The sequence below is a fragment of the Pyrgilauda ruficollis genome, unplaced genomic scaffold, assembly GCF_017590135.1.
Source record: "Pyrgilauda ruficollis isolate IOZ18807 unplaced genomic scaffold, ASM1759013v1 scaffold62, whole genome shotgun sequence".
Taxonomy (NCBI): Eukaryota; Metazoa; Chordata; class Aves; order Passeriformes; family Passeridae; genus Pyrgilauda; species Pyrgilauda ruficollis.
Genome location: NW_024527933.1, coordinates 457,454 through 481,341, shown reverse-complemented (window position 1 = coordinate 481,341; position 23,888 = coordinate 457,454). Strand labels below are relative to the sequence as shown.

General features: G+C 46.1%; 1 protein-coding gene across 3 annotated transcripts in view; it reads left to right on the top strand.

Annotated features, from left to right (window-relative positions):
• The window catches only part of BRD3 (bromodomain containing 3), a 40,544-nt gene that overhangs the window by 8,356 nt on the left and 8,300 nt on the right, over positions 1-23,888 (top strand). For 2 of the 3 annotated variants that reach the window (XR_005956509.1, XR_005956508.1), the window contains exons 2-12: positions 7,789-8,115; positions 8,710-8,847; positions 9,797-9,944; positions 11,359-11,573; positions 13,376-13,747; positions 18,004-18,132; positions 18,508-18,699; positions 19,040-19,275; positions 19,775-20,067; positions 21,845-21,973; positions 23,532-23,744. Coding sequence is in view for 1 of the 3 variants with exons in the window: in XM_041484052.1 (XP_041339986.1) it covers positions 7,915-8,115; positions 8,710-8,847; positions 9,797-9,944; positions 11,359-11,573; positions 13,376-13,747; positions 18,004-18,132; positions 18,508-18,699; positions 19,040-19,275; positions 19,775-20,067; positions 21,845-21,973; positions 23,532-23,647 (2,169 nt within the window). In the remaining 2 variants the exon portion in view is untranslated. Of the gene's footprint in view, positions 1-7,788; positions 8,116-8,709; positions 8,848-9,796; positions 9,945-11,358; positions 11,574-13,375; positions 13,748-18,003; positions 18,133-18,507; positions 18,700-19,039; positions 19,276-19,774; positions 20,068-21,844; positions 21,974-23,531; positions 23,851-23,888 lie in introns of those variants that run through there. The other variant, XM_041484052.1, reaches the window with a different exon arrangement.

Below are 23,888 nucleotides of genomic sequence, written 5' to 3'. Positions count from 1 at the left end.
AAGATTCTTTGCCACTGAGCTCTGTTAGAAGGAAGTTCAAGCTGAAGGAACATCAGCTTGTCACACAGTTTGTCTCCCACTTTCAGAGCAGTTGGTGATGCTGACATGAAGGGTGCTTAGAAAGGCTGGCTGTGGTTCAAACCCAGGTGAGGAAATGGATTTGTAGTTATGGTTATTCTTGAAGTATTGATTTGAATGCCAAACCGGAGGTGAGTAGAAGTGGAAGAGTAGATTCTGTCCTTCTGGGAAGCTTAAAGTGATACTAATTCCAGAAACAAGAGAGAGGTGGAATAACAAAGAAGGAGTCCAGCAGACAGCATTTGTGCCAGTTCTGCATTTGCAGAACTTGCCAGCCTGCAGAAGTTGTGACTGAATGTGGGAGTCTTTTGCTGTGCCCATCAGCAAGCCTTGAATTTGGGGTCACCAAAATTTTTCCAGTCCTTGGCCAACTGTAATGTAAAGTTGGAGATATCTCTTGATTAGGCTGCAATTTCTTTTTGTGCTGTTTTAGAAAATGCTATGGCAGAGAACAGGATCTCCATGCTCCTGCACCCCTTGCCCTTGTGCAGTGGGATTTCTCTTGCTGGGATCCTGTTCTGCTGCAGGGAGAGGCTGCTTCTGCAGGGCTGGGTGGCACTGACTCCCTCAGCTCTCCCAGCTATTGTGACTGAGGCACTGGCAGCACCCACACTTCTGATCATCCTGACAGGAATCTGCAGCCCCAGACACGGAGCACTGAACGTCCTTTGTCATTTTACCTCTCTCTAACAGCTGGAAAAGGAATTGACTCAGGTAGAGAAACCACAAAGTGTGCAGAGCTTAAGTTTGTTCCTGCCTGTGCTTAAATCTTCCTTAGAAAGAGGTTTATCTTGATTGACCAATTAGTTGTATCTTGCAGGTGATAAGTCTGCAAAACCCTCTGTGGTGAGGTGCTGAGCCACAGAAACCTTGCAGCTTAGTGAGAGGGGAAAGCTGCTGAGCACTTGGCGGGATCAGGCTTGAAGTGGTTCCTGAATCCCAGAGGACTGGGCTGCTGGCTGTGCTGTGGTTTGCACTGCACTTCCAGTGTGCCCTCAGCCACATTCCTGCCTCCCTGAGCTCTCCTGCCCCTCGTCCTGCTCCTGACACGTTGAGAGCATGGATGGTATGTGGCCATGTGCCAGCACCTTCCCAGTGCTTCCTTTTTGCCTGATGTCCCCAGCTGCAGGGCTGCTGCTGCACAGGGGCTTTTGGGGGGCTGCAGTCACCCCTACAAGTGCTAGGAGTTGCCAAATAAGTGTGCAGTGCACTGGGTAGGAGGGAAAATCTGCTCTAAGCAGGATCTTTCCTCTGTAAATTTTGGCTGTCTGGTTTCTCCCTGGCTCTGCCCCCCGTTAAGTGTTGTGGATTCAGCCCCGTGGGTCACACAAGGTAATTCCGTTGCATCTCCACCTTTCCCTTTGGGGCAAAAATGGCACGAGCAGAGTCTGCCCAGACATGTGGATATCCCAAACACTTCACTTGCTATGCCAAATCTCTTATGTAAAAGCCAAACTTTTTTTTTTTTTTTTCCATTGCCATAAAGGTGTAATTTGTGTATCTTGTGAGAGGCACAACCACCAGCATTTTCCTGTTAAACACCTACCCATTCCCATCCATTCGGATGTGCAAGCCACCAGCTACTCCAAGTACTCTGGAACCTGTTCATGGATCTTATTTATTACAGCTAAGCATTAAATTAACTTTTTCATGATAGGCCACCCAGTTAATTTGCTGAAGTACCTCCTGGTTGATTTTTTGCAAGTGCAGTTCAGCTTATGTGAGTCCAGACCTTACTGCTGTCAGGTCTCAAAGCTGGCTGAGCCCCTTCAGTCAGGAATTCAGCACAGAGTAAGCTCTGTAACCACTCACTTTTCCTTCCTCCTGTAGCCTTTTTAACAAAACCCTGTAACTCGGGAGCTTGCACAAAACCAACATAGTCTGAGTTGAAATTTGCTTCTGTGTTTTCAGGGGACCACAAAAAGCAGGGCAGGAAGACAAGTCCAGAGGTCATTCTGTACTCCCTAGCACAAAGAAAGGTCAACCATGCCTAATTCATTATTGACATTGGTCTCTTAAAACTGTTCTCAAAACCAAATTCAAAGCTATGAAAATGAACTCAGTTTAGTGTTAAACATCACTCCCTGCACTTGAAACTGCAGCCTTTAGAAATCAGTTGAGCCCCATTTGATTTTTGTGTGACATGCAGCTAAATTCCTGCTCAGACTTGATCAGAAGGTGCTTCCTGTGGCTTTAGTGACTTGGGGGAGAGAAATACTCTGGCCTCAAATTATCAGAAAGTCCATCACTTTATTTGAGGTGCCTAACAGTGTTTATAGGTCTCCAGAGCTTTTATTAGAGTGACTTTTGGATACCCCTGGATTTGAAAGCATCTCGTCAGAGATCTTACAGCAGCGTGATTTGCAGGGAGCACTGAGTAGGCATCAAAACTGAAGACCCTTGAAATTCCCAGTTATTCCTGGCTGATTCCTACCTACTGGTTAGGAGCCCACAGGCTCTTTACTGAGGAAACACCTGCTCTTATAATAGCCAAGGAGACACCAAGGGTAGGAAAGCCATCTGCATAATCTAATAAGCATTAAACCAACCAAGTCAAAAGCCAAGGAACTGACTTAATCTGCTGTGATCTTTTCCCCTCCCTCATGCAGAGGTGAGCTCAGGACACAGTTGCATCTCCCAGTCTCAGGATGTTATTAGGGTGGTGCTCAAAATAACATGCATGAAAAGCAAATCTGTGAAGTGTGGAATTAATGATTTGGGAGACAGCAAGGATGGCTGAATGGACTTTCAAAGTGCTGCAGTGCGCCATAGGGGCACTGCAAGCCAAATTCCCAGCTCTTGCAGTGAAGCAAAGTGTAAATCCCAGTGTCTTGAGGGGGTGGCATGTTGTGTGTAGTGTGTCTGTCTGCCAGGGCAGGGTTGGCTGATAAAGCAACTCGTCTGTCCTCAAGTCTTGCTCTCAAATTGCACATCCCTTGTGTTTGAAGACACCATCTCTGCTGACATGTTAGTAGGTACTGAAATGCCTGAAGTTCAGTTCCTGTGCGGGGCTGGGAAGGGAAGGCAAAGGAGGAGGAAAAGGAGGCATCCACACGTTTTGTTTCCTTCTGAGGAGACTGATGTAGCCCTTAATTTCTACAGCCATAGAATGAAATGGGTACAACCCTCATTAATAACCTTACTTGACTTTGTACTGAGGTTTAGTAGTGCTAAACCTGTCCTGCAGAGAAAGTCAGGGCAAGATGACCAAGGCTGGGCTGCTTCTCTGACATGGGCAGTGGCACGTGGTGGCAAATCTGACCAAACTTCCAACTGTTGGGAAAAAAGAGACTGAGAATCTGCTTTGGAGGCTGCAAGGAGCCAATGTGGGGAAGCAATACTTGGAGCAGCAGCTTGGAGGACACTGCTCTGACTGCCCTGCTGGCAAATTTTGGGTCTGTCTGCTGACTGGGGGGCTCTGGGCATTCACCTCACCGTGGTGTAAAGTGTGAGTTGTGAGCAGCCCTTTGAGGAAGGAACAGGGTCTTTGTGTGTGCAGAGTGTGAACTGCTAAGGGACCTTGGTCTCTGCCCAGCCTCTGTGTGCTACTGTAATGTAAATAAAAATAATGCAGATAACAGCGAGGTCAAGGAACATCTCTCAAACTCGATAATTTTCCCTGATGGGAGGATTTATCTGGCTGTTTCTTTGCCGAGCTGGAATTCTGCCAGATGTTGATCAATGTCCAAGTAACCACGCAGAAATACTATACCAAGGGGGGGGGGAAACAAAACCAAGGAGTTGTTGGACTGCCAGGCTGCCATAAAGCTTGCTGTAGGTTTGCAATCAAAACAAACCCATCGGGTCCTGCCCGGGAGCAAAGCATCCGTTAAATGCTGGGCACTGCCAGAGGAAGTGGCAGAGCGCTGGCTGGAGCAGCAGGAGAGCTGGCACACTGCACACTTCATGGGCCTTCAGAGCTGCTTTTAAAATAGTTCCCACCACTGCAGACAGGAAAATGTTACCCTGCTAGTGCAGGGAATTATTTACATGTTTTCTCCATGCCAACTGTGTGTCTGCTGACTGACCCTGTGTGAGGGACTCGATGGAAGAAAGGTTTTTTTAAAGGAAAAATCCATCCCACCTAACTGGGGTTTTTGATGCCTGGTTTGCTACACTGAGGTTGCAACTTAGCAGAAAAAGACTTAAACTCCAGGACTTAAAACCTCCTTTCTTTGAGGTTTTGGGTTTTGTTTTTAATTACTGTCTCAAATTGAATAAGAAGGAGAAGCAGTGTTCACTCTTTGTGTATGACAGCACTTTAGGGTATATTTTAAACTTGCAATATCAAAACCACTTGTGCAGACAGAGAAATCAAGAATACCTCCTGCTACTTGAACATTATAGGCCTGAGGAGCAGGGTAAGTAGTGATTTAAAAATTAAAATTTAAGATGATGTTACTGCAGGGCTAAAAGAAGTCTCACCTTAGCCCCTCACTGGAAGGTGCACATGGTGTCTGGTTTGGCAGTCTTCAGGCTTGTACAGTCCCTTGTACAGTGATGTCCTGAGTCACTGTCCCTAAAGGTTTAAATATTTATTGATACCAGTGCAGTTTCAGAGGGTGCTGGAATGCTTAAACAAGAGCTGTATAGTTCAATTCTACCTGTGGTTACGGAACAATTTGTAGAAGCTTGCTTAATTTTTGTCTGTGGGTCTACTAAAGTATCCTCTGGGGTGATTTGTGTGGTAATTTGGAATGTCAGATGGTCAGGGCTCTCACTTCCCTCACTTAATAAATGATGTTTCACATGGATTAGATTTCTCAGGCATTAATTTATCTTTAATTCAAAGTCATTGCCTTTTGGACATTTTTCAAAGCATTTTTATCCTAATCTTCCAGATTCCTCGTAGCCCTGCTTTTACATTCTTAAAAATGATACCATTTTGAGTTTTTGAAGGTAAAAGAATGGCTGTAGAAGCAAATTCTTAATTTTAAAAATTACAACGTGATCCAGTATCAAAGCAGCTTCCCCAGCAAATGGTGAGGAAGCTGGACCAAGGGTTAAAGGTACAGTGAAGCACATTAAAGCTTATTTATGGCAGGACAGTACTTCCAGTGCTGCCAGATAGTCCAGGTAGCTATTTCTGTCTTCTGCAGGATCCAGCAGTTCTGTGCCAGTGCTGCTGGGAGGTTTGGAGCCACTTTGGGGTGTAAAAACCGATGTGTTGGAGAATGGAAGTTAAAGAGGATCAGGGAACTGACCAAGTTGGTTGTCATGGTTCTGCCCCTCCTTGTTTTGGTAATGTTCTTAATTAAAATCCTTTCTGAGTTGTGTCACTGATGACTGTTCTATCCTTTTATGTGGACTGCACAAGCCTTGTTTAAACTTGAGGATCAAAATGGTCCTGTGGGGAGGCAGTGCCTGTCCCAGGGAGTTTTCTCTGCTGGGTGGGGACAGAAAGGAGTTCCCACTATCTCCATGGCACAGATGAGGAGCTGTGGGGTGAAGATACTGAAAGCCTTGGCTGAGGTCAGGGAGAAAATGTCTGAGAGAAGTAGGAGCTATGGATCTGTGGTTTGTTGAATTACAGTTCTGGGATTTAACACAAATTAATTAAAAATCCTTATCAAATTGAAGTTTGAGAGGTAGGACATGAGGAAATTGAAATGAAAAGAGAATCATACTTAGCCTCAGGTTATTTAAAGGGAAGACTTAAGTTACACTGGCTTGTTTCAAACTTGTGACCCAAATGCTCTCTAGCAGTAGGAATTGCTCTCTGTGGGTGTTTTATTTCCCCTCAATCCTTGCACTGGATTCAGTTTGTTAATCAAGAAGACAGCAAACAAAATGCTTCAGTGGTGGTCACCAGGGACCTGCAGCCAGCCTTGCATTCTCTGGGATGATGGATGTTGCTCAGAAACCTGAATCCATGCAGGGAGCTCCCCAGAAGGAGACTGAGTGAAACTTCCTAATTATCTTTTTTTTGTTGTTGTTTTTAATTCTTTGTCTATTTACCCCCCTCGGTCTGAAGATTGAATTTTGCAATATTTCTGGTGCTGTTTTGACTTAATGGAACACTGGGAGAAAATCCTTCCCCAGTTTCTTCCAAATCTGAAATCCCAAGTAACACTCTAGTTATGAAATTCCTTGTCCAGGGGATGCCAGCATCCCTTCTGGCTGCTTGGTGATCACCCTGCCTGTCACCAGCAGCATGAGCACATAAGAAACCAGTCCTTATGGAACTAAGCTGGGCTCCTGAGTTATCAAAAAACAGGGACCAGAAGCCTGATTTCTGGAGCTATACCTAAATCCATGGTACAAGAGTCCTCCTGGCATTTTTCTCCATCCTTGGAATATAGTGGGTGTTGAACAAATGGTGGCAGCATGAGAACTGGACTTTGTTTCCTGCACAAATAATCACATGTATTCACACAGGGGTTTGGTTTAGATTTTTAGCAGTTTCCTCCCTCTCTGCTGCAGAGCTGTTTGTTTGTACACAGCTATTTTGGTAAAATTTCCCCGAGTTAGGTATGTGTTTACTTTTTGCCTTCATCTAATCAGCAGCTCACAGGGTAAGTTGATGTTCTATATTTAGTCCAGATACTCAGTAGAGATGATTAGGGCTGTATTAAAGCAGAGGTTTTTGGGTTTTTCCTAGGATGTCTCCCTGCTTTTTCATTCCTGTGTTGCTGCAGCTTCTGTCCCTGCTCACGTTTCTCTGTTCAACCAAGAAGTGTATGTCAGAGTATTTGTATGGCTTTCTAAACATATTTGAAATAATTTGCCTCTAGAAAGTGATTGTGGTCTGTTTGCCATGAGAAGTGTAGCTGCAGTCCTGATGTGAGCTGAAATATCCAATGTTTATGGAAGATGACATAGCAAAGCTGTTTACCATATGCTACACAAGGCACAGTGATACTGGGCTATTTTTACCTCTGCAGTTTGCAGAGGGAAAAGCAGAATACAATAATGCAATTTATGTATTCTCCTCTATTTCAAATGTGTCTTTGAGAGAGAACATGACAGCACTGTCTGAGCCCGGTCACGGGATATCAGTGTAACACCAGTTATTATTTGAGCCTGGATAGTGAAACTTTAATATAAAACTGGGGTCAAAACCAGTCAGGTGCATGCATTAAGAGGCATAATAAGACATTTATGAGATTCAAAGTGCAGACCACTTCAAGTTGGGTTGTTTCTGGTGACACCTTTCACTCTCAGCAGTTCACAGCATCTCACTCTGCCTCTTCTTTCATTTCCCTGGGCTGAGGTCCTCTGCCAGCTGTCATCTGCTCTTCATTACGGGATTTCAGACTACCCCTTGCACCAGAGCAGAGCCCTGTGAGCTGCCTGGGGGCCAGGCAGCACGGGTCTAGAGACACTGCAGTTCAGTTTACATGGAGCTGGAAGCTATGGATTTAGCAGCTTGCATCAGTGCATTCATGGAGTGTGCATTGCATCCTGTATTCCCTGACTGGATTCTTAGGTTGCCCTGAGTGTTTTCTTGACATGAAGATGCTCTCTGAGCCAGCTAAAGCAAGAATTAGTCCCATGAAGCATGCTGTGTCTCTGCAGGCTTTGAATTTGGGAACTGCTGTTCCACTGTCTCTTGGGTCTTGAACTGTTCCCATCTCCAAGATAAATTGTGTTCCAGAGCAAAGTCAGTGGGGTAAAGAGCCTGACTTTAAATACTGTCCACAGAAGAAGTGTCTCAATCCGCCTGCTTCAAAAATCTGTATTTACACCCTTCCCTCTCTCTCTGTCTAGTTTGCTCTAGGTTGTATGGTTGCACCCTGGAAATGGGATGTCAGTCCCATTCAGGGAGCATAAAGGAAGAGAGAAAATCTCCCCGTTGCTGCCGCAGTGACAGCGAGTGAGAGCCCGAGCAGGAAGATGTCGGCGGTCGCCTCAGCGATCCAGGCTCCTCAGGGCCCCGTGAATCCGCCGCCTCCAGAGGTGACAAATCCCAACAAACCTGGCCGAAAGACCAACCAGCTGCAGTATATGCAAAATGTTGTGGTGAAGACCTTGTGGAAGCATCAGTTTGCTTGGCCTTTCTACCAGCCTGTTGATGCAATTAAGCTGAATTTGCCGGTACGTTGCTGTCGTCTTCTCAGCCTAGAAAGCTTTGTGTTGGTCAGGTCAGTTTTGGGGTTGCTTAGAGGGGAAATATCATCACCTGGGATGGTGTTGGGCTCAGCCAGTGGCTTCATGTGCAGCAAGAGAGGCTTTGGTGTTCTAATCCAGAACAAGAAATGACACTGCACAGCCCTGCAGCGTCCCCAGGCTAATCACAGCCTCTGCAGGTGCTCCAGACCAGCCCAGGGAGAAACTGGGTTAACAGGTGGAAACCTTTTAAAGGCCAGAATGCTCTTAAAATTAGAGACTGAAACTTTGAGCACTGTTTTAGCCAGCCCTGATAAACTTCTGTGAGTGCCAGAGGCAGCTTTTTAAAAAGGGAGGCAGAAATGCTGATTCCCAGACTGGAGGTTGTGTGTTTTGGAGTCAAGTTCATAATAATGGTAACACTAAAAAGATACAAATTAGAAAATAAATGAATATATATTTACATTTACAATTTCCACAAAGTTTAGGGGTGTGTTTTTTAGGGGGGAGGGGAGATGAGGAGAAAGCAGGGATGTGAACAGAACTGAATCAGATGTAACATCTTCCGTGTTTTTCCAACAGGATTATCACAAAATAATAAAAAACCCCATGGACATGGGGACGATCAAGAAGCGCCTGGAACACAACTATTACTGGAGTGCCAGTGAATGTATGCAGGATTTCAACACCATGTTTACAAACTGTTACATTTATAACAAGGTAAAAAAGCCCAGAAAAGCCTTTAGAAAACACCCACCTACCCCTGTTACAGTGCAGATTTTGAGCAGGGCCGGTTCTGGGCCCTCCTTGCAGGGATTTCAAATGCCACTAATTGCAACCACGTTACTTGAAATGCACAAAGCTGTCTTTGTGCTGCCTCTTTCTTCCCCCAGACTAGTTACAATGGCAAATATGCCTTTTAATTATAGGTAGATTTCTGTTTTGGGGTTATGCAGCAAGTTTTTACTCCTTTTATTGCCAGTTAGGAGTTTTCTGGGATGAGCTGCACTTAATGCAGTGCTCTGCAGGTGTTTTGAGGTGCTTTAATGCTGTTAGACTGTCTGGCACTAAATAGTATCTGTTAGCAGCAGAAAGGAGTTCAAGAATCATAACTCTGTTCTTTGACTCTGCATAAATATGTTCATACTTACACACATTTAGATTGCTTATTATTATTATTTTGGGCTTGGCTTGTTTGCTGTTTTGTTAGATTGTTAAAATTCTTTGTGTTCTGTTTTCTCCAGTCATTTGTCATCATAGACCCAGACTGGAGAACAGCTGAAATAAACAAATTAATTAGTTTGAGCCACAGAATGTGTGTTTAGCCTCTTCCCTTGGACCTGCTGGCAAGCAGGGAAGGACAGCTCATCCGTTCCAGTTTGCTGCTTCCACACTGCTGCACTGGATACTGGTTTATCAGGCTCCTTCTGAACTCCTGATAATTCTCTGGATGCAGCACACTTAGGGGCTGTAATTATTGCATGCTAGAGCAGAACAGAAGAGCAGGAGAGTGGCAAGCAAGGAGGGAGAAGAGCTAATCTGTTTATTGTCAGCGTTTGAATACCATAATTTATTTGAAGGGCCTCAGTGTTTTCTAAGCCTGGTCTTCAAGCTCACTGCTTCAGATACGTGAACGATACAACAAAGGCTCATATTCTTCTTTGTGCAGCCCACAGATGACATTGTCCTCATGGCCCAAGCCCTGGAGAAGATATTTCTGCAGAAGGTTGCCCAGATGCCTCAGGAGGAGGTGGAATTGCTACCCCCAGTTCCTAAAGGCAAAGGTCGCAAGCCCTCAGCGGGCACACAGAGCACAGGTAGGGATCCATGCGGGGCCAGGGGATGGTGGGAGCTGTTCCCAAGGCCTGATCCACCTCCTGAGCTGCTGGACTTTGCAGATGGTGAAGAGGCTGGGAAGGGAGAGCGTGGTCTCACAGTTAAAGCAGTGGGGAGGAAGGTGGGAGGTGTCTGGGAGATGCTCGCTCAGGGTTTCAGGGCTCGTGTGTCTCAAGGCCACCCTGCTTTTGTCAACACCAATCTTGCCATCTGTGATTTGCCCATCCAGGCACCACTTCAGGGAGGGAGGGCAGTGCTGTTGCTTCTCTATGCAAAGTAGTCAGAAATGCCAGTCTGCTGCCAGTGCCAGAGCATGGCATAGAAAGTCTTTACAGATTTGGGTTTACACAGCTCACCCTGGGTCCTGGCAGGAATCGGGCACAGCAGAGACTTGGACTCAAATGTTGCTAATTCCCTAAACCCTGTATATTTTCCTTTTGCACACATGGTTGCAACATCATAAAATTAAAGGATTTATTAAGCCATTGCAAAAGGCCATGTACACCATTGCATATCAGTGGAAATTAAGTTTAGTTCAGCTTACCTAGAATTGACTTTAAATGGATTTAGGACTAAAATGTCCAAGCATAATAAAGCAGTTCATAAAGGACCTTGTGTGGGCTGAGTTAAATGATGAGAGTAATTTTTTTTTCTCTAAACAAGGTCTAATTGTTGCTCTGGGAAAGTCAATTGTTCCTCTGTTTTCCCACATTTCAGGTGCTAAATGGAGCTATAAATCTGTCCAAGCTCAGAGACATTAATGATGATGTATCTTTTCAACATCCTTTGATAAAATACAGGAGGAGGTTATTAGGTAGTAGGTTTGTCCCCCTTTATGTCACACCAGCAGGCAGGTTTTTAGCAGTGCAGGTGTAACATCAGAGACATTGAGGCATCAGGAGGCTTAGGCTCTACTGAGAATCATAAAATATGGACTTGGAAGGGCCCCACAGGAATCACTGAGCCCAACTCCTATCCCTGCACAACCCCAAGAATCCCACCCTGTGCACTTGTGGCAAATCTGAAGTGCTTTGGCCTCCTGGGTGCTCAGGTGGCTCAGGGCAGTGGTGGTTGCCATTTGTATGGTGTGAACACCTCCCACTGTCCCATCTCCTGCTCTTCTGCTGAGCTCAGTGCAGCTCTGGGAGCATCCAAGGGGTGAAAGCATTTCAGAGCAACACTCCATATGAAAAGCTGCAATTATTTTGCGTGTGGCTGACCTAAACCCATGGTACAAGCACTTAGATCAGAGATTCCTCACTTTTATTGTACCCTGGGTATAACAGCACCGAGCAAATCCCACTTTGTGCCCTCCCTGGGATCCCTGTGCCAATTCTTTGCTCCCAGTCCTCTCCCAGCCGTAACCACCAGCGCCTTTCCCCTCTCGTTTGAAAGGAGCGCAGCAAGCCGTGGCCGTGTCTTCCGTGTCCCCGCCGGCCCCGTTCCAGAACGTCCCTCCAGCCGTGTCTCAGACGCCCGTCATCGCTGCCACCCCCGTGCCAACCATCACCGCCAATGTCCCGCCTGTCGCCGCCCCTGCCGCCGCCGTCCCGCCCCCGCCCGCCGCTCCGATCATGCCCGTGGTGCCTCCCACGCCCCCGGTCGTCAAGGTAAATGCGGGCACTTCCTCTGCAGGAGAGGGGCTGCACTGGACCCCTCGCTGCTGGATCGCTGCTTTCGTCGCTGGGTGTTGAGTTGGAGAGGGTTGAGAGCGGTTCTGCCACTTTTCACAGGGGATGGCACCTGTGCTTGCTCCAGCCTCTCCTTTCACAGCCTTCCCCTGTGCTGCTGCTCCAGGGCTCTTGGGATTCTCCCCATTTTACACTAAATAGCTGAAAGCATCTCTTCCCACTCTTAACTGACTCCTCATTTTATTTGGGCTGTTCCTTTAAGGTTTGCAGCCCAAAGCATCTCTTCCCACTTTGACTGAGCTCCTGATTTTACTGGGGCTGTTCCTTTAAGGTTTGCAGCCCAAAGCATCTCTTCCCACTTTGACTGAGCTCCTCATTTTATTTGGGCTGTTCCTTTAAGGTTTGAAGCCCAAAGCATCTCTTCCCACTCTGACTGAGCTCCTGATTTTACTGGGGCTGTTCCTTTAAGGTTTGAAGCCCAAAGCATCTCTTCCCACTCTGACTGAGCTCCTGATTTTACTGGGGCTGTTCCTTTAAGGTTTGAAGCCCAAAGCATCTCTTCCCACTCTGACTGAGCTCCTGATTTTACTGGGGCTGTTCCTTTAAGGTTTGCAGGCTCCAGCATTGGGAATGTTCCTCTCTGCTTTCAGCCAGTTCAAGACAAGCCTGTCACTCCAGTTGGAGGAGACTGATGTTGCCTGCAGGTTTTGGGTGCATTAGTTCTGTCTTCCTTACTGAGTAATCTTTTGGGAGTTGTCACTGGTGTTTTGCTATTTATTATGTTAATTTATGGGTAAATGAAGACATTACCTAAATAATTGAAATTTTCTTAGCAAGCTGTGAATTGCTTTAAAAATGATGAAAGCATAGCTCAGAGAAAGCTGGGGGTCTTTTTATCTAAACTGTGGAATTACCTGCCACAATTTTGGTTGTGAGGTTGCTTGGACCAGCAGAATTGTTTTGTTGTTTAACCCAACAGTTTGGGAATTACTAGAGAAATTGTAAGTTAGATCTTGCAGCTAAGCTGTCCTCCTCAGAAACCTGTCTCACATTTCAGTTTCTATCCAAATAACTTGCTTCTGAGAATCAATTTCATTTTAAAACTCAAGGATGAACCCAGAAGTGAGTTTGCCAAATACACACTGCAAAATTAATTCTGCTTGGGATTTACTTAAGATTTCCCTTAGATTTCTCTGAGGAACTTCTTCCTCCCTATCTTCCTCTCCAGAGAAATAAATCCTTGATAGGAGCACGAGAGAGCTGGCTGGACAGTCCCAGCTTGAATTTATGTGAGAGGGTTTATTTGCTTAAGGCAAAATCTACCTTAATACACCCACTAAATACAGGGGAGTGAGGGCTCCTGGGTCTTTGGTGATTAATATGCTTTGGTTCAGAACTTACAGCCTGATCCTGCCACTGGGGACTCAGACTTGTGCTTAAGTTACTGACACTTGCTCAGTCCCCATGCATCAGCTGAGGTGCAGTAATCAACTGGGTGCCCTCCTTTCCCTTGGCAAACACCAGGTAAGAGTCCTGGCTTCCCTCTCAGGGAAATAACACATTTCAGAGCATGGTTGGGCTTGGGTTGGAGCTGTGCAAATGGCTGGTTTGTGTGGCTCAGGTGACGTGCAGTGTAGGAGCCTCTAGTCACAAATCCCATTTATCCCAGTGAAATAACTTGAGGGTTTTTTCTGTCAGAGGAACAGGCAAAACTAAGGATGAGCTGTGCTAGGGTTTCTACAGGGCGTGTCCTCATGGAGCCTGTCCCTGTGCTGTTTCAGAAAAAGGGAGTGAAGCGGAAAGCAGACACCACCACGCCCACCACGTCTGCCATCACTGCCAGCAGGAGCGAGTCCCCCACGCCGCTGTCGGACCCCAAACAGGCCAAAATCATCGCGCGCAGGGAGAGCGGCGGCCGCCCCATCAAACCACCAAAGAAGGACCTGGAGGATGGAGAGGTCCCTCAGCACGCAGGGAAGAAGGGCAAACTCTCTGAGCACCTCAAGTACTGTGACAGCATCCTCAAGGAGATGCTCTCCAAGAAGCACGCAGCCTATGCATGGCCCTTTTACAAGCCCGTGGATGCAGAGGCCTTGGAATTACATGACTATCACGATATTATCAAACACCCCATGGATCTCAGTACTGTGAAAGTACGTCCTCATTTACCACCTCTTTTTTCAGGGGGTCCCTCTGGTTGCAGAGGACTGGCTCCTTTGTGGGAGGGGGAAGGGGAAAGGGTGGAAACAATCTGTTTGGATACCAGCTGGATATTTTTATATTGTATTTTTATATTTTGTTTCCATCCCCTCTCCCTTTTTTGCCATAACCTGGGACAGCTTTTTTTTCTGCCCTGCAAAGCAGAATGTACACAAAGCAAAGATGATGTACACAAAGCAAAATACAATGGCATCCTCTCCTCTTTGTGGATAGTCCAGGTATTTAGCTGGTGTTCTGAGGATTGTGTTGCACTCTGAGAAGAGGAGGTGCTTTATTTCATAGGATTCAATTGATGGTATCCCATTTCCAGAAGCTGCTGACTGCCTACTTGGTGGTGGCAGATAGGCTTACACTGAGCAACTCCAACTGGAATGTGATGGTGCTCAGGGAGATATGTGCTGCTTTTGTGGTTCATGCTTGGCTCCTCAAGAGTTTAGCTTAGTATGGTCCAATATTCTTGTTTTTCCCAGGAGGTTTGGAGGTTTGCTGAATCCCTCCATGAAGCAAAGCCATGTCTTTATAGTTTCCACCTTCTTGTGAGCCAGGCACTGGATTCTGTGTTGATGGAGGGGAGACTTCCACGTGCAGGAGGTGAAGATGTTGTTACTGGCTTTCACTGGCATTGTCAGAAGGGTTTTAGTGCCAGATGAGCCAGTGCCTGGGATTGTCTGAATGCCCAGGTGACAGAAGGGCAGCTGTGGTTGTGATTCCTGTCATATTCCTTGGCAGATCCTGTGTGGTACCCAGGAGCAGCATGTCACACTCTGATGTGCCTTGCATCCATCCTAGGGCTGCTCTGGGTCTCCAGACATATCTGCACCCTGCTAGTTGAAGCCCCAGGTCATTGCAGGAAGATTAGAGATGGACAGGGTGAAATCCTGGCCCTCTCAAATACTTCCGTGTGTGCTTAGGTGATTTCTTATTGCAAGAGGTTATTGTGCTGTGTTCTGAAAAATCTAGGTGCAAAGTTGTGATTCCTTGGGTTGGTGATTCCTTCATGCTTAAATCTCTTTAAGGTCCTGACTTCATTCTTTTAAAATTGTACGCCTCTGCCCCTTTCTGGTAAGTGCAGGTGATATCCTCCCTCTGCACCTGACTAGTGTAGGGTAGAAAATTGGAGACAGGCTGATGGCAAACCCAGTGGAGTCTTTTACACCTACAGACTCTGGGCTTCTCATTCCACACGGTAGTATTTTTCTTAATTAAGTTGTTTGAAGTGCTGTCTGGTATTGGTTTTTTATGGAGTGTTTTATTGTCATTGCTCTTGGCCTGCAAATCATGGTGTGACTTCTCAGAGATGCAGCTCATAATATGTTCACTGTGTGGAACAGAAACCTGCCATTTGCAGGCAGTGTCATTTTCCAGTGTCAGAGACTTCCACTGTGGCTCTGAAAGGTTTTTAGATTTAATTCTGCCCAAGTGACAGTGGCTGTGATAAAGCAGCCCAACTAAGGGCCTCCAAACTAACCTGGGAGGAATTATGTGAGAAAGCAAAACACAAGCATTGCTGCAGCTGTAACACATCTTGTCTCTTATTTCTGTGGCTGTGTTAGGTTTGATTTTCCCCAGAGACTATCCTTCATGTCCAGGAGCATTTTTTTCCCTGGACAGGAGGATTTGGAGGTTGTTTTCTCTGTGTGTGGTGGAGGAGGCAGGTTGGCTGTTGTGACTGTGCCAGGGACAGGTGAGATTGAGGGGCTGTAGCTGAGCTTGCTGCAGCCAGGAGCAGAGGGATGTGCTGGAATTTTGTGCTGGAGCTCAGACTGAGAATGGGAACAGCTGAAGGACAGGATCTGTGAGCTCACCTCCACCTCAACTCCCTTTATCAAAGAAGGAAAGGGCAGAACTGCTTGGAGTAGGAAAGGGTGGAAGTGTGAGGAGAGAGAGGCAGCAGCTGTAATTCCCTGTGAGGAGTGGGAGGCACTGAGGCAGGAGCTGCTCTGCCCTGTCCCCAGGCAGGCAGGGAGCATTGCAGAACATCCCTGTCCCCCTCTGTGGGGCTGGGGACCCTGGAGCACCTCTTCTGCTCCATCCTTGGCTGCCAGGTCCCAGCAGTGACATGGATGTCTCTGCCTTTGCTTTACTCAGAGGTGAACAAGCAACAAGCCTTGCTGTGCAGGAGGATTTCCACAAGGTGTTTACTTTTGGAATAAAGCGCTTCCTCCAGGGATGTAACTCTGCTCACCTCTTAATTTTCCTGCAGTGAACTTCTGCAGTTTCAGAGCAGCTGAGTTCAGAGTCCTAAAAGTGAGGAGACATTCTTTGTGTCCTCTGTGGGCAGGACAAGACTTAGAGCAAGGGACACGTTAGACATGAAGAAACAAATTTATGAAAAGATGATTTAAACAATTGATTGAGGGGGAAAATGAGATTGCTGTCTGTGGGACAGAGGATGAGTGAGCTGCCCTGCCTGATTCCTGATTTCCAGTTGTAAATGTAATTACTTTTTTTTTTTGTAAGCAGCTGGATATCTCCAAGTGTATTTATAACAAGATATTCCAGCCCACCAATTCAAAGTGCTTTTCTTTCTTTTGTTAAGCTAATTATTCTTTACAAGAAAACAAAACAAAAATCCACAGATTAAAAATTGTAGGGCTAGAAAACTGTTGAGTTTGGATGAAAAGCAAAGCCTCAGACACTGGAATGTATTTCATAGGCAATAATCAGGCCCTGAGTATGCCAAACAAATATAAAAAGGCCTTTCATGCAGTCAGATGTATTTTAAAATAAATGGGCCCTTTGGTTTGAACATATGTTTTGCTTTGGAATTGGCCTGAGAGGCTTTTCAGACAGGAGCACCACAAACCTATTTCCCTTTCTGCTTCTGTGCTGTGCCTTCCAGGCTGTCTCCTGGTTTATTCACCAGGAAAATGAGGTCTCCTGACAAAAGTTTGACAGATGTCTGGCTGCAGCAGGGATGTCACCACTCTGCACCAGGTCCCTCAGAAGCTAAATTCCTGGAGGTGAAATTCTGCCCTTTTCACAACAAAAACAGCTCCAGGAGTCATTGCAGTGTTTCAAGACAGTCAGAAGGTCTATCACAGCTGTGAAATTTCTGTAGTTCTGTGAAAAATGGGAATTTTGCTTGTGTTAGGGGTGGGTGACAGACCCTGAGCATCCCTGCTTGCCGTTGGGATGGGGATGTCTGTCCCCATCACGTCCCCAGCCTGTCTGCCAGTCACCCTTCCCTTCTCTGGGCACACAGGTGCCCAAGACATACAAAAGGGAAGCCTGTAAGCACTTGGCAAACAGAGAATTTCTTTAAACCCAGGTCTTTTAAATGCAAATGAAACCTAGTGTTAGCTTCTGGTTCCTTTCAGCAGGAGTAATTGGAGCTAAGGTTTTATACATAGTAGTAATATATGCATAAAATCAATTAAGTGCTAGGAATGCTATAAACTGCTCTCTAAAGCCAAGTCATTGAGTCCCAAACAGCAAGAGAAATGGCTGGAAGTGAGAGCTGAAAAATAAGAGAAAGGTACAAGGTACAAATATTTGACATTTATCCTCCCTGCTCTAGGAAATAACATTATGAGTAGGTTCATAAAAGGTGAAGCCTGTATCCATTTCTATCAGTTGGACTTTTAAATTAAGAGTGGGAGTTGTAGTTTAACTGTAAATGCCTATTTTGCTGTAGGAACTGCAGAGCAAACCTCCTGCTCTCTGCTAGCAGGAAGTCAGAGTTAGATTTTCTTGATCTTTTCTGCCCTTTCAGATTTACAAGGGAAATATATCCAAGCATATGTAGAAATACACACTTCAGGTACTCCTGTAATTGTAACCTGCTTGTTGACTCTTGCCCTTTCCATCCATGATCCTTGTTTCTATTAGTTCCTGATCCATTTTTTTCTGAACGATTTTTCTAATAATTTCTAAATGTTTTCTGGTAGAATGTGGATCCTGACAGATTTATATTCTACTGCTTAGAAAACAAGGCAAATTAGAATCTTAGTGTTTAAACTGCTATGAGATATCAACTTTTTTGGTTGCCTGGTGTTTGTTTGCTTGTTTTATAAAGCAGAAACTCTGAATGTTATTTAGGAACCAACAACCCAAATCAAACTTCCATTCTCTTAGATGGGATTTTGGAGGCTCTTCTGAGGTTCATGTGTCCTCCATGCAGTTGCTACAAATGCCTTTTGCTTATGGCTTTTCTTTTTTCTTTCCCCTTTGGCTTGTTTATTTGCAGAAAAAAATGGACAGTCGGGAATACCAGGATGCACAAGGTTTTGCAGCAGATATTCGGTTAATGTTCTCTAATTGTTACAAGTACAATCCTCCAGACCACGAGGTGGTGGCCATGGCCAGGAAGCTCCAGGTAAAGGTGTTGGCAAATGCATCTTCCAGAGTGTTTTTAGTTCAGGTACAAGGTGAGATCCAGGTGTGGATCTGCTCTTGGCACCAACAAGGGAGATTCCTCCAGCCCTTGGAAAGAGCCTCATGCTCTCTGCAGGACTGGTGTACTCTTCACATGGCATGGGCACAGTGCCATGTTTGGCTCCTAAAATACAATAATCCTTGGTTTTAAAGTAATTGGGGGATTTTCTTGGGCTTTCCAGACGGGCAACCATATTCTGTATATTATTATTTACATGTAGTGCACAAAGACCCTGCCCCTGATGTATTTAAGAGAACAGAGTGAGCTGTGTGTGGCCGAGACTCCTTTGGTCACCAATTTTCCTCCTTTTTGCAGGATGTCTTTGAGATGAGGTTTGCAAAAATGCCAGATGAGCCTGCAGAGGCCCCCCCTCCACCTCCCCCAACAGCCCCAGTGGTGAGCAAAAGCACAGAGAGCAGCCACAGCAGCGAGGAGAGCTCCTCAGACTCCGACAGCTCCGACTCCGAGGAGGAGCGGGCGACTCGGCTGGCCGAGCTCCAGGAGCAGGTACTGCACCATCCCAGCTGTGTGTCTGTGCATTAGACAGAGCACAGCAGCAGGAATTATGTCCTGAAAAATCCCACCTAGGCTGGCGTGCAGGGGAACATTCACAGCCTAATGGGTAAAGCATTCAGGTCTGCACTCAGTGCATGTTGGATGTAATGGTAATTTTCTTCAAGGTGGTTTTTCTCAGTGCTGATGCTCTCTCCTTCCTTCTGGGATCCCAGAGTATGAACTGCTTGACTTTTGGCTTTAGGATATACTTACACCTTGGGATGTAGAGGGAAGGGTTTGTGGAGGCAGCAGTTACCTTGCCTTGATGGTTTTTCCCCTGTCTCCTCCTCAGCTGAAAGCCGTCCATGAGCAGCTGGCTGCACTGTCCCAAGCGCCAGTGAACAAACCAAAGAAAAAAAAAGAGAAGAAGGAGAAAGAGAAGAAAAAGAAAGATAAAGAGAAGGAAAAAGAAAAGCACAAAGTCAAAGCTGAGGAGGAGAAGAAACCCAAGGTGGCTCAACCACCAAAACAAGCCCAACAGAAGAAAGCCCCAGCTAAGAAAGCGAACAGCACAACCACAGCTAACAGGTGAGAGCCAAGGTGCCTTGAGGGGAGAGCCAAGAGCTTCCAGCTCTGTCCTTAATTCTTGGGGAAGCTCAGTAGTTGTTAATTTGCTGCTGAATACTGTTCCCATTCCCAGACAACTCCAGGGAGTCTTTAACTTGGAGCTGGCAGTGGAACCAGTGTGTTTTCACTGTCCAGCTCTTTGAATCCCTGCCTGATTGCTCTCAGATAAGGTTTTGGGGGTCGCCTTTTATGCAGCCACCAAGAACGTGCCATTTCATGGCTGCCCCCCTGCTGCTACTTGGGCTCATTGTCACACTTCACAGGGCTAAAATATAATAGGAGCACAACAGCTGATCTCAGGCTGCTGAACTTTTTCAGCACTTGTGGTGCTGTTCCAGCCATCTGACAAGAGCTTCAAAGCCAAGAGCACGGGGATGTTTGTTACGAGGGAGTCAGGGGAAGAAAAAAAAATTCATTGCTGTGTCCCCATGAATGTTTTCATGCTTGACAACCTCCCCAGGCAGCCCAAGAAAGGAGGCAAACAGGCATCTGCAACCTACGACTCGGATGAGGAGGAGGAAGGGCTGCCCATGACCTATGACGAGAAGCGACAGCTCAGCCTGGACATCAACCGCCTGCCCGGGGAGAAGCTGGGCAGGGTGGTTCACATCATCCAGTCCAGGGAACCTTCCCTCAGAGACTCCAATCCCGACGAGATTGAAATAGATTTTGAAACTTTGAAGCCCACAACGTTACGAGAACTGGAGAGATACGTGAAATCTTGTTTACAGAAAAAACAAAGGAAACCATTTTGTAAGTTAACCTCCCCCCAGCAGCTCTTGGGCTCAGCTGTGGAGTCAGGGCATCTGTGTTGAGATTCTCTTATCCACCTGTTGGGTATGTGGTGACAGGAGTTTTTAGAGATTCTTTTCTCCCAAGGAAATGTACAGAAACTTCCTGTTTTTCTCTGTTCTTTCTTCCCATGGTGTCCTGCTGCAGAGACCTGGAGAGCCAATGTGTTCCTCTGCAAGACCTGTGGGATGCCTTTATTACTTACCCAGGCTCTGGAAGGCCCTGTGAAGGTTTCAGTCTCATTGTGTCAGGTGTTACATGCATACATCTGGAAGGATCAGTTTCTTATCCTGAATAGTTTAGCATCTAATGAGGCAGGAAACAAAAAACATGGTTGGGATCCAAACCACCAAGGCAATAAATGATTTGCACAAGGTTACCTGGTTATCTGTGGATTCTGGGTGTGTCTGAGTTGTGTATTCACCCCAAAACTGCTCTTCCTGTGTGTCCTGATCACCACATTGGCCTCACCCTCTGTCAGTTCAGAGAGTGAATGGCAATCTGCTGCTGAGTGTGTGGTTCAGTGTGGGACAGACTTGTGTCTTGCCAACAAAGAAAGTTCCTGCAGCCCCTGGAGAGTTTAGCTCCAGCTGGACAGCAGTAGGATCACTTACCTGAAGTGCTCTTGGCCCTCTTGGTTAAGGGAGTTTTGCTTTTAAGATTGTGACACAAAAGCTACTCCTTGCTCTTGCAGAGCATCTCCATTCCTTCCTCAGGATTTTCAGGAAGGCCTAAGCAAAGCACAGACTTCGACCTTTCTTTTTGCTTTATTTTTTTTCCCCCTGAATCCTTACCTGTTGGCCTAGCTCAGGAAAGGATTTTCCAGAGTTCTTAGGAACTGGAAGCATCCTTCAATTTTGGAACCAGAGCACAGAGTAACACAGATAACCTCAGATATCCACCCTGTGAGCCTGGCATGCCTGAGCCTGGCTGGACTCCTGTGCTGAGTGTTCCCTCTTAGGACTCTGCTTTCCAGTTTTCTTTTTTTGGTTTTTTTTTTGGGTTTTTTATACCACTGCTTTAAAGCAGCTCACAGAAATGTAGGTATTTCCTTGCTGGATCAGGCAAAATATCTGGCTCCTGTCTTGTGCTTCCAATCCTGGCCAACACCTGTGTTCAATTACTCCTCCTTCAGAGGAATATTTCCTTTCCTTGGCAGTGTGAGTGTTGCTGGTCCTTCTCACCCTTTCCATCCTGATGCAGTTACATTCCTGTTGTCTGCCAGCCTTTGCCTCAGTTGGTTTTTAATTTGCCTTTGTTTGTTTTGTTTTCTATTTAGAGCAACATAAACCACAGTAGATTCTTGCGTGAGGGGATCGGAAGTTTTCATGGCAGATGCTTTACTCCTGACAACCTTTAATGGGACACTTTATTTTACAGGGCAGAAAACCCATGTAACAATTCTGTAATTACAAATCTGTAATTATTGACCATATAACTGGCTGGTAAGTAACCTGTAATGACAAGGTTATTACATGGATATTTCTATCTTCTAAAATACTTTCCAGAAGATCTCTCTTAAAAAAATTGCATGTTACAGGATGGTGGTGATTTGATGAGCAAGGCAACTTCAGGTGTTGTCTTCTCTCTGGGATGTGTAGTTGCTGTGTGAGCACTGGATGTTGGCAGTGTCACTGCAGAGTGTGCACACAGATGTACATGCCCTGTAAAATAGTGATGTCCACTCTTTCCCCCTGCATCCCTGCACTTTCAGAAACTCTGCCTTCCTCCCCCACAGCTGCCAGTGGCAAAAAGCAAGCAGCAAAGTCAAAAGAAGAGTTAGCTCAGGAAAAGAAGAAAGAACTAGAAAAACGGTTACAGGACGTCAGTGGGCAGCTAAACAACAACAAGAAGCCTGCAAAGAAAGGTAATGGCTTTGGCTTTATGGGAAAACAGCCCCCCAAAAGTGAACAGACTTTGTCACAGGAACAAAACCTCTGCCTTGGGTTTGTCCCTATGACTGGAAGCCTCAGGGAGTTCCCACTGAGCACTGAGCTGCTGTGGGGCTGCTTTGGGAACTGCTGGGTGGTAAATGGGAGCTGTCTGGGAGGCCATTCCTCCTTCAGAGGGAGGAGGATCTTCCCTGTGTTAACCTGGTGTGCAGCCCACACCACAGAGCTTCTAACACGTGGGGTTAAAATAATCCCAAACCCCCACACAGCTCAGGATGCTCCAAAAGGTTCCCCTGGTGCAAACAAAGCTTTCACAAGGGGATTTTCTGTGCTCAGAGGTGACACTGCCCCACAGCAGAGCTCCTCTGTGCATCCCAAACTTCCACAGTCACTGGCAGTCTAAGTGGCTGTCATGGTTTCAGGTAAATTTGGAAGAAAACTTTTGAAGGAGTTCTTCTAAAAAGTATATTTAAGTGGCTTTTTTTTTAACTGGTTCAGGAAAGTATTTCTTTGGAGAAAAGTGGAAAAAAACCTCTTTATTTAATAGGCAGAGCATTTACTTGTACAAAAAAAAAAATGAACATTATTAAACAATAAAACTCTTTGCTGATTTAAAAGAGATTATAAATTCAGAAAGTCTCTTTTGTGGGCTGCAGCTGGACTTTGTCTCTTATCAGTGTTTTTGGTGTTGGAAATGCTGTGGCTCAGGCTTGGCTTGGTGGGCCACAGGTGTGAACTGTAGCTGCTCTTTTGGGTGTTCAGTTTAGAGTAGGTTTAAACAGGTCTAAAGAAAAACTACAGTTTAGGAAACTTCTCTGCTTCAGCTAGCTAAAAACTAACTAAAAGCAAAGGAGAGCTCTGTCCTGCTGTCTGTGTGTCTGTCTGCCTGCAGACAGCACAGTCCAGCAGTAGGAATGTGGAGGAGTGTGTGCATTTTCTGAAAACAAACTCCACGCTGCTTTTCTCTCCTCCTTCACCCTCAGAACCAGCTTTAAAGGTGCAAAAGTGATTATCCAGCACAAAGAGAACAATTTGGGATGGCAGCACCCTTCCCCAGCCCAGGGCAGGAGCGCTGCCACGCCGTGGGTCAGGCTGGGCACAGGGCTGAGGGCACCCCTTGTGTGTTGAGGTGAACACTCCGTGTGTGGAGACACGAGGCTTGACTATTTAGAAGGTTGATTTATTATCTTACACTAAAATACTGTATGAAAACTATACTAAAAGAACAGAGAGAAAAGAGAGATCAGAAGGCTGCAAAGAACAAGAATAGAATAGAATGCATAACAAAAATCCTGTGACTGCTCACAGCCTGGGCACAGGTGGCTGTGACTGGTCATCAATGGAAAACAATCCACATGGAGCAATGGAAGATGCACCTGTTGCATCCCACAGCAGCAGACAGTTATTGTTTACAATTCTTTCTCGGAGCTCCCAGCTCCTCAGGAGGGGAAAAATCCTAGCAGAAGATTTTCCGTAAAATATCATAGTGACCCCTTGCGTGTTTAGTAACCACATCCCTGCTTGTTCCCGCAGAGAAATCCGGCTCCACTCCCTCCGGAGGCCCCTCCCGGCTCAGCAGCAGCTCCTCCTCCGAGTCGGGGAGCAGCAGCTCCAGCGGCTCCAGCTCGGACAGCAGCGACTCGGAATGAGCGCGGACACACGGACACAACCCCCAAACGGACACCCCCTCCCGCCCCTGCTCTGCAGAGCCCCCTCCCCTCCTCACCCCCTGCTCACGGTGGTCAGGTTTTAACCTCTCTCTCTTTTCTCTGACTTGTTTTTTTTTATTTTATTTTTTAACTCAGTGTTACAAAAGATATTTTCTTTTTTTTTTTTTCTTTTTTTTTTTTGGGGGGGGGGGGGGGGGGGGGTTCTCTTTTAATAGGTCAA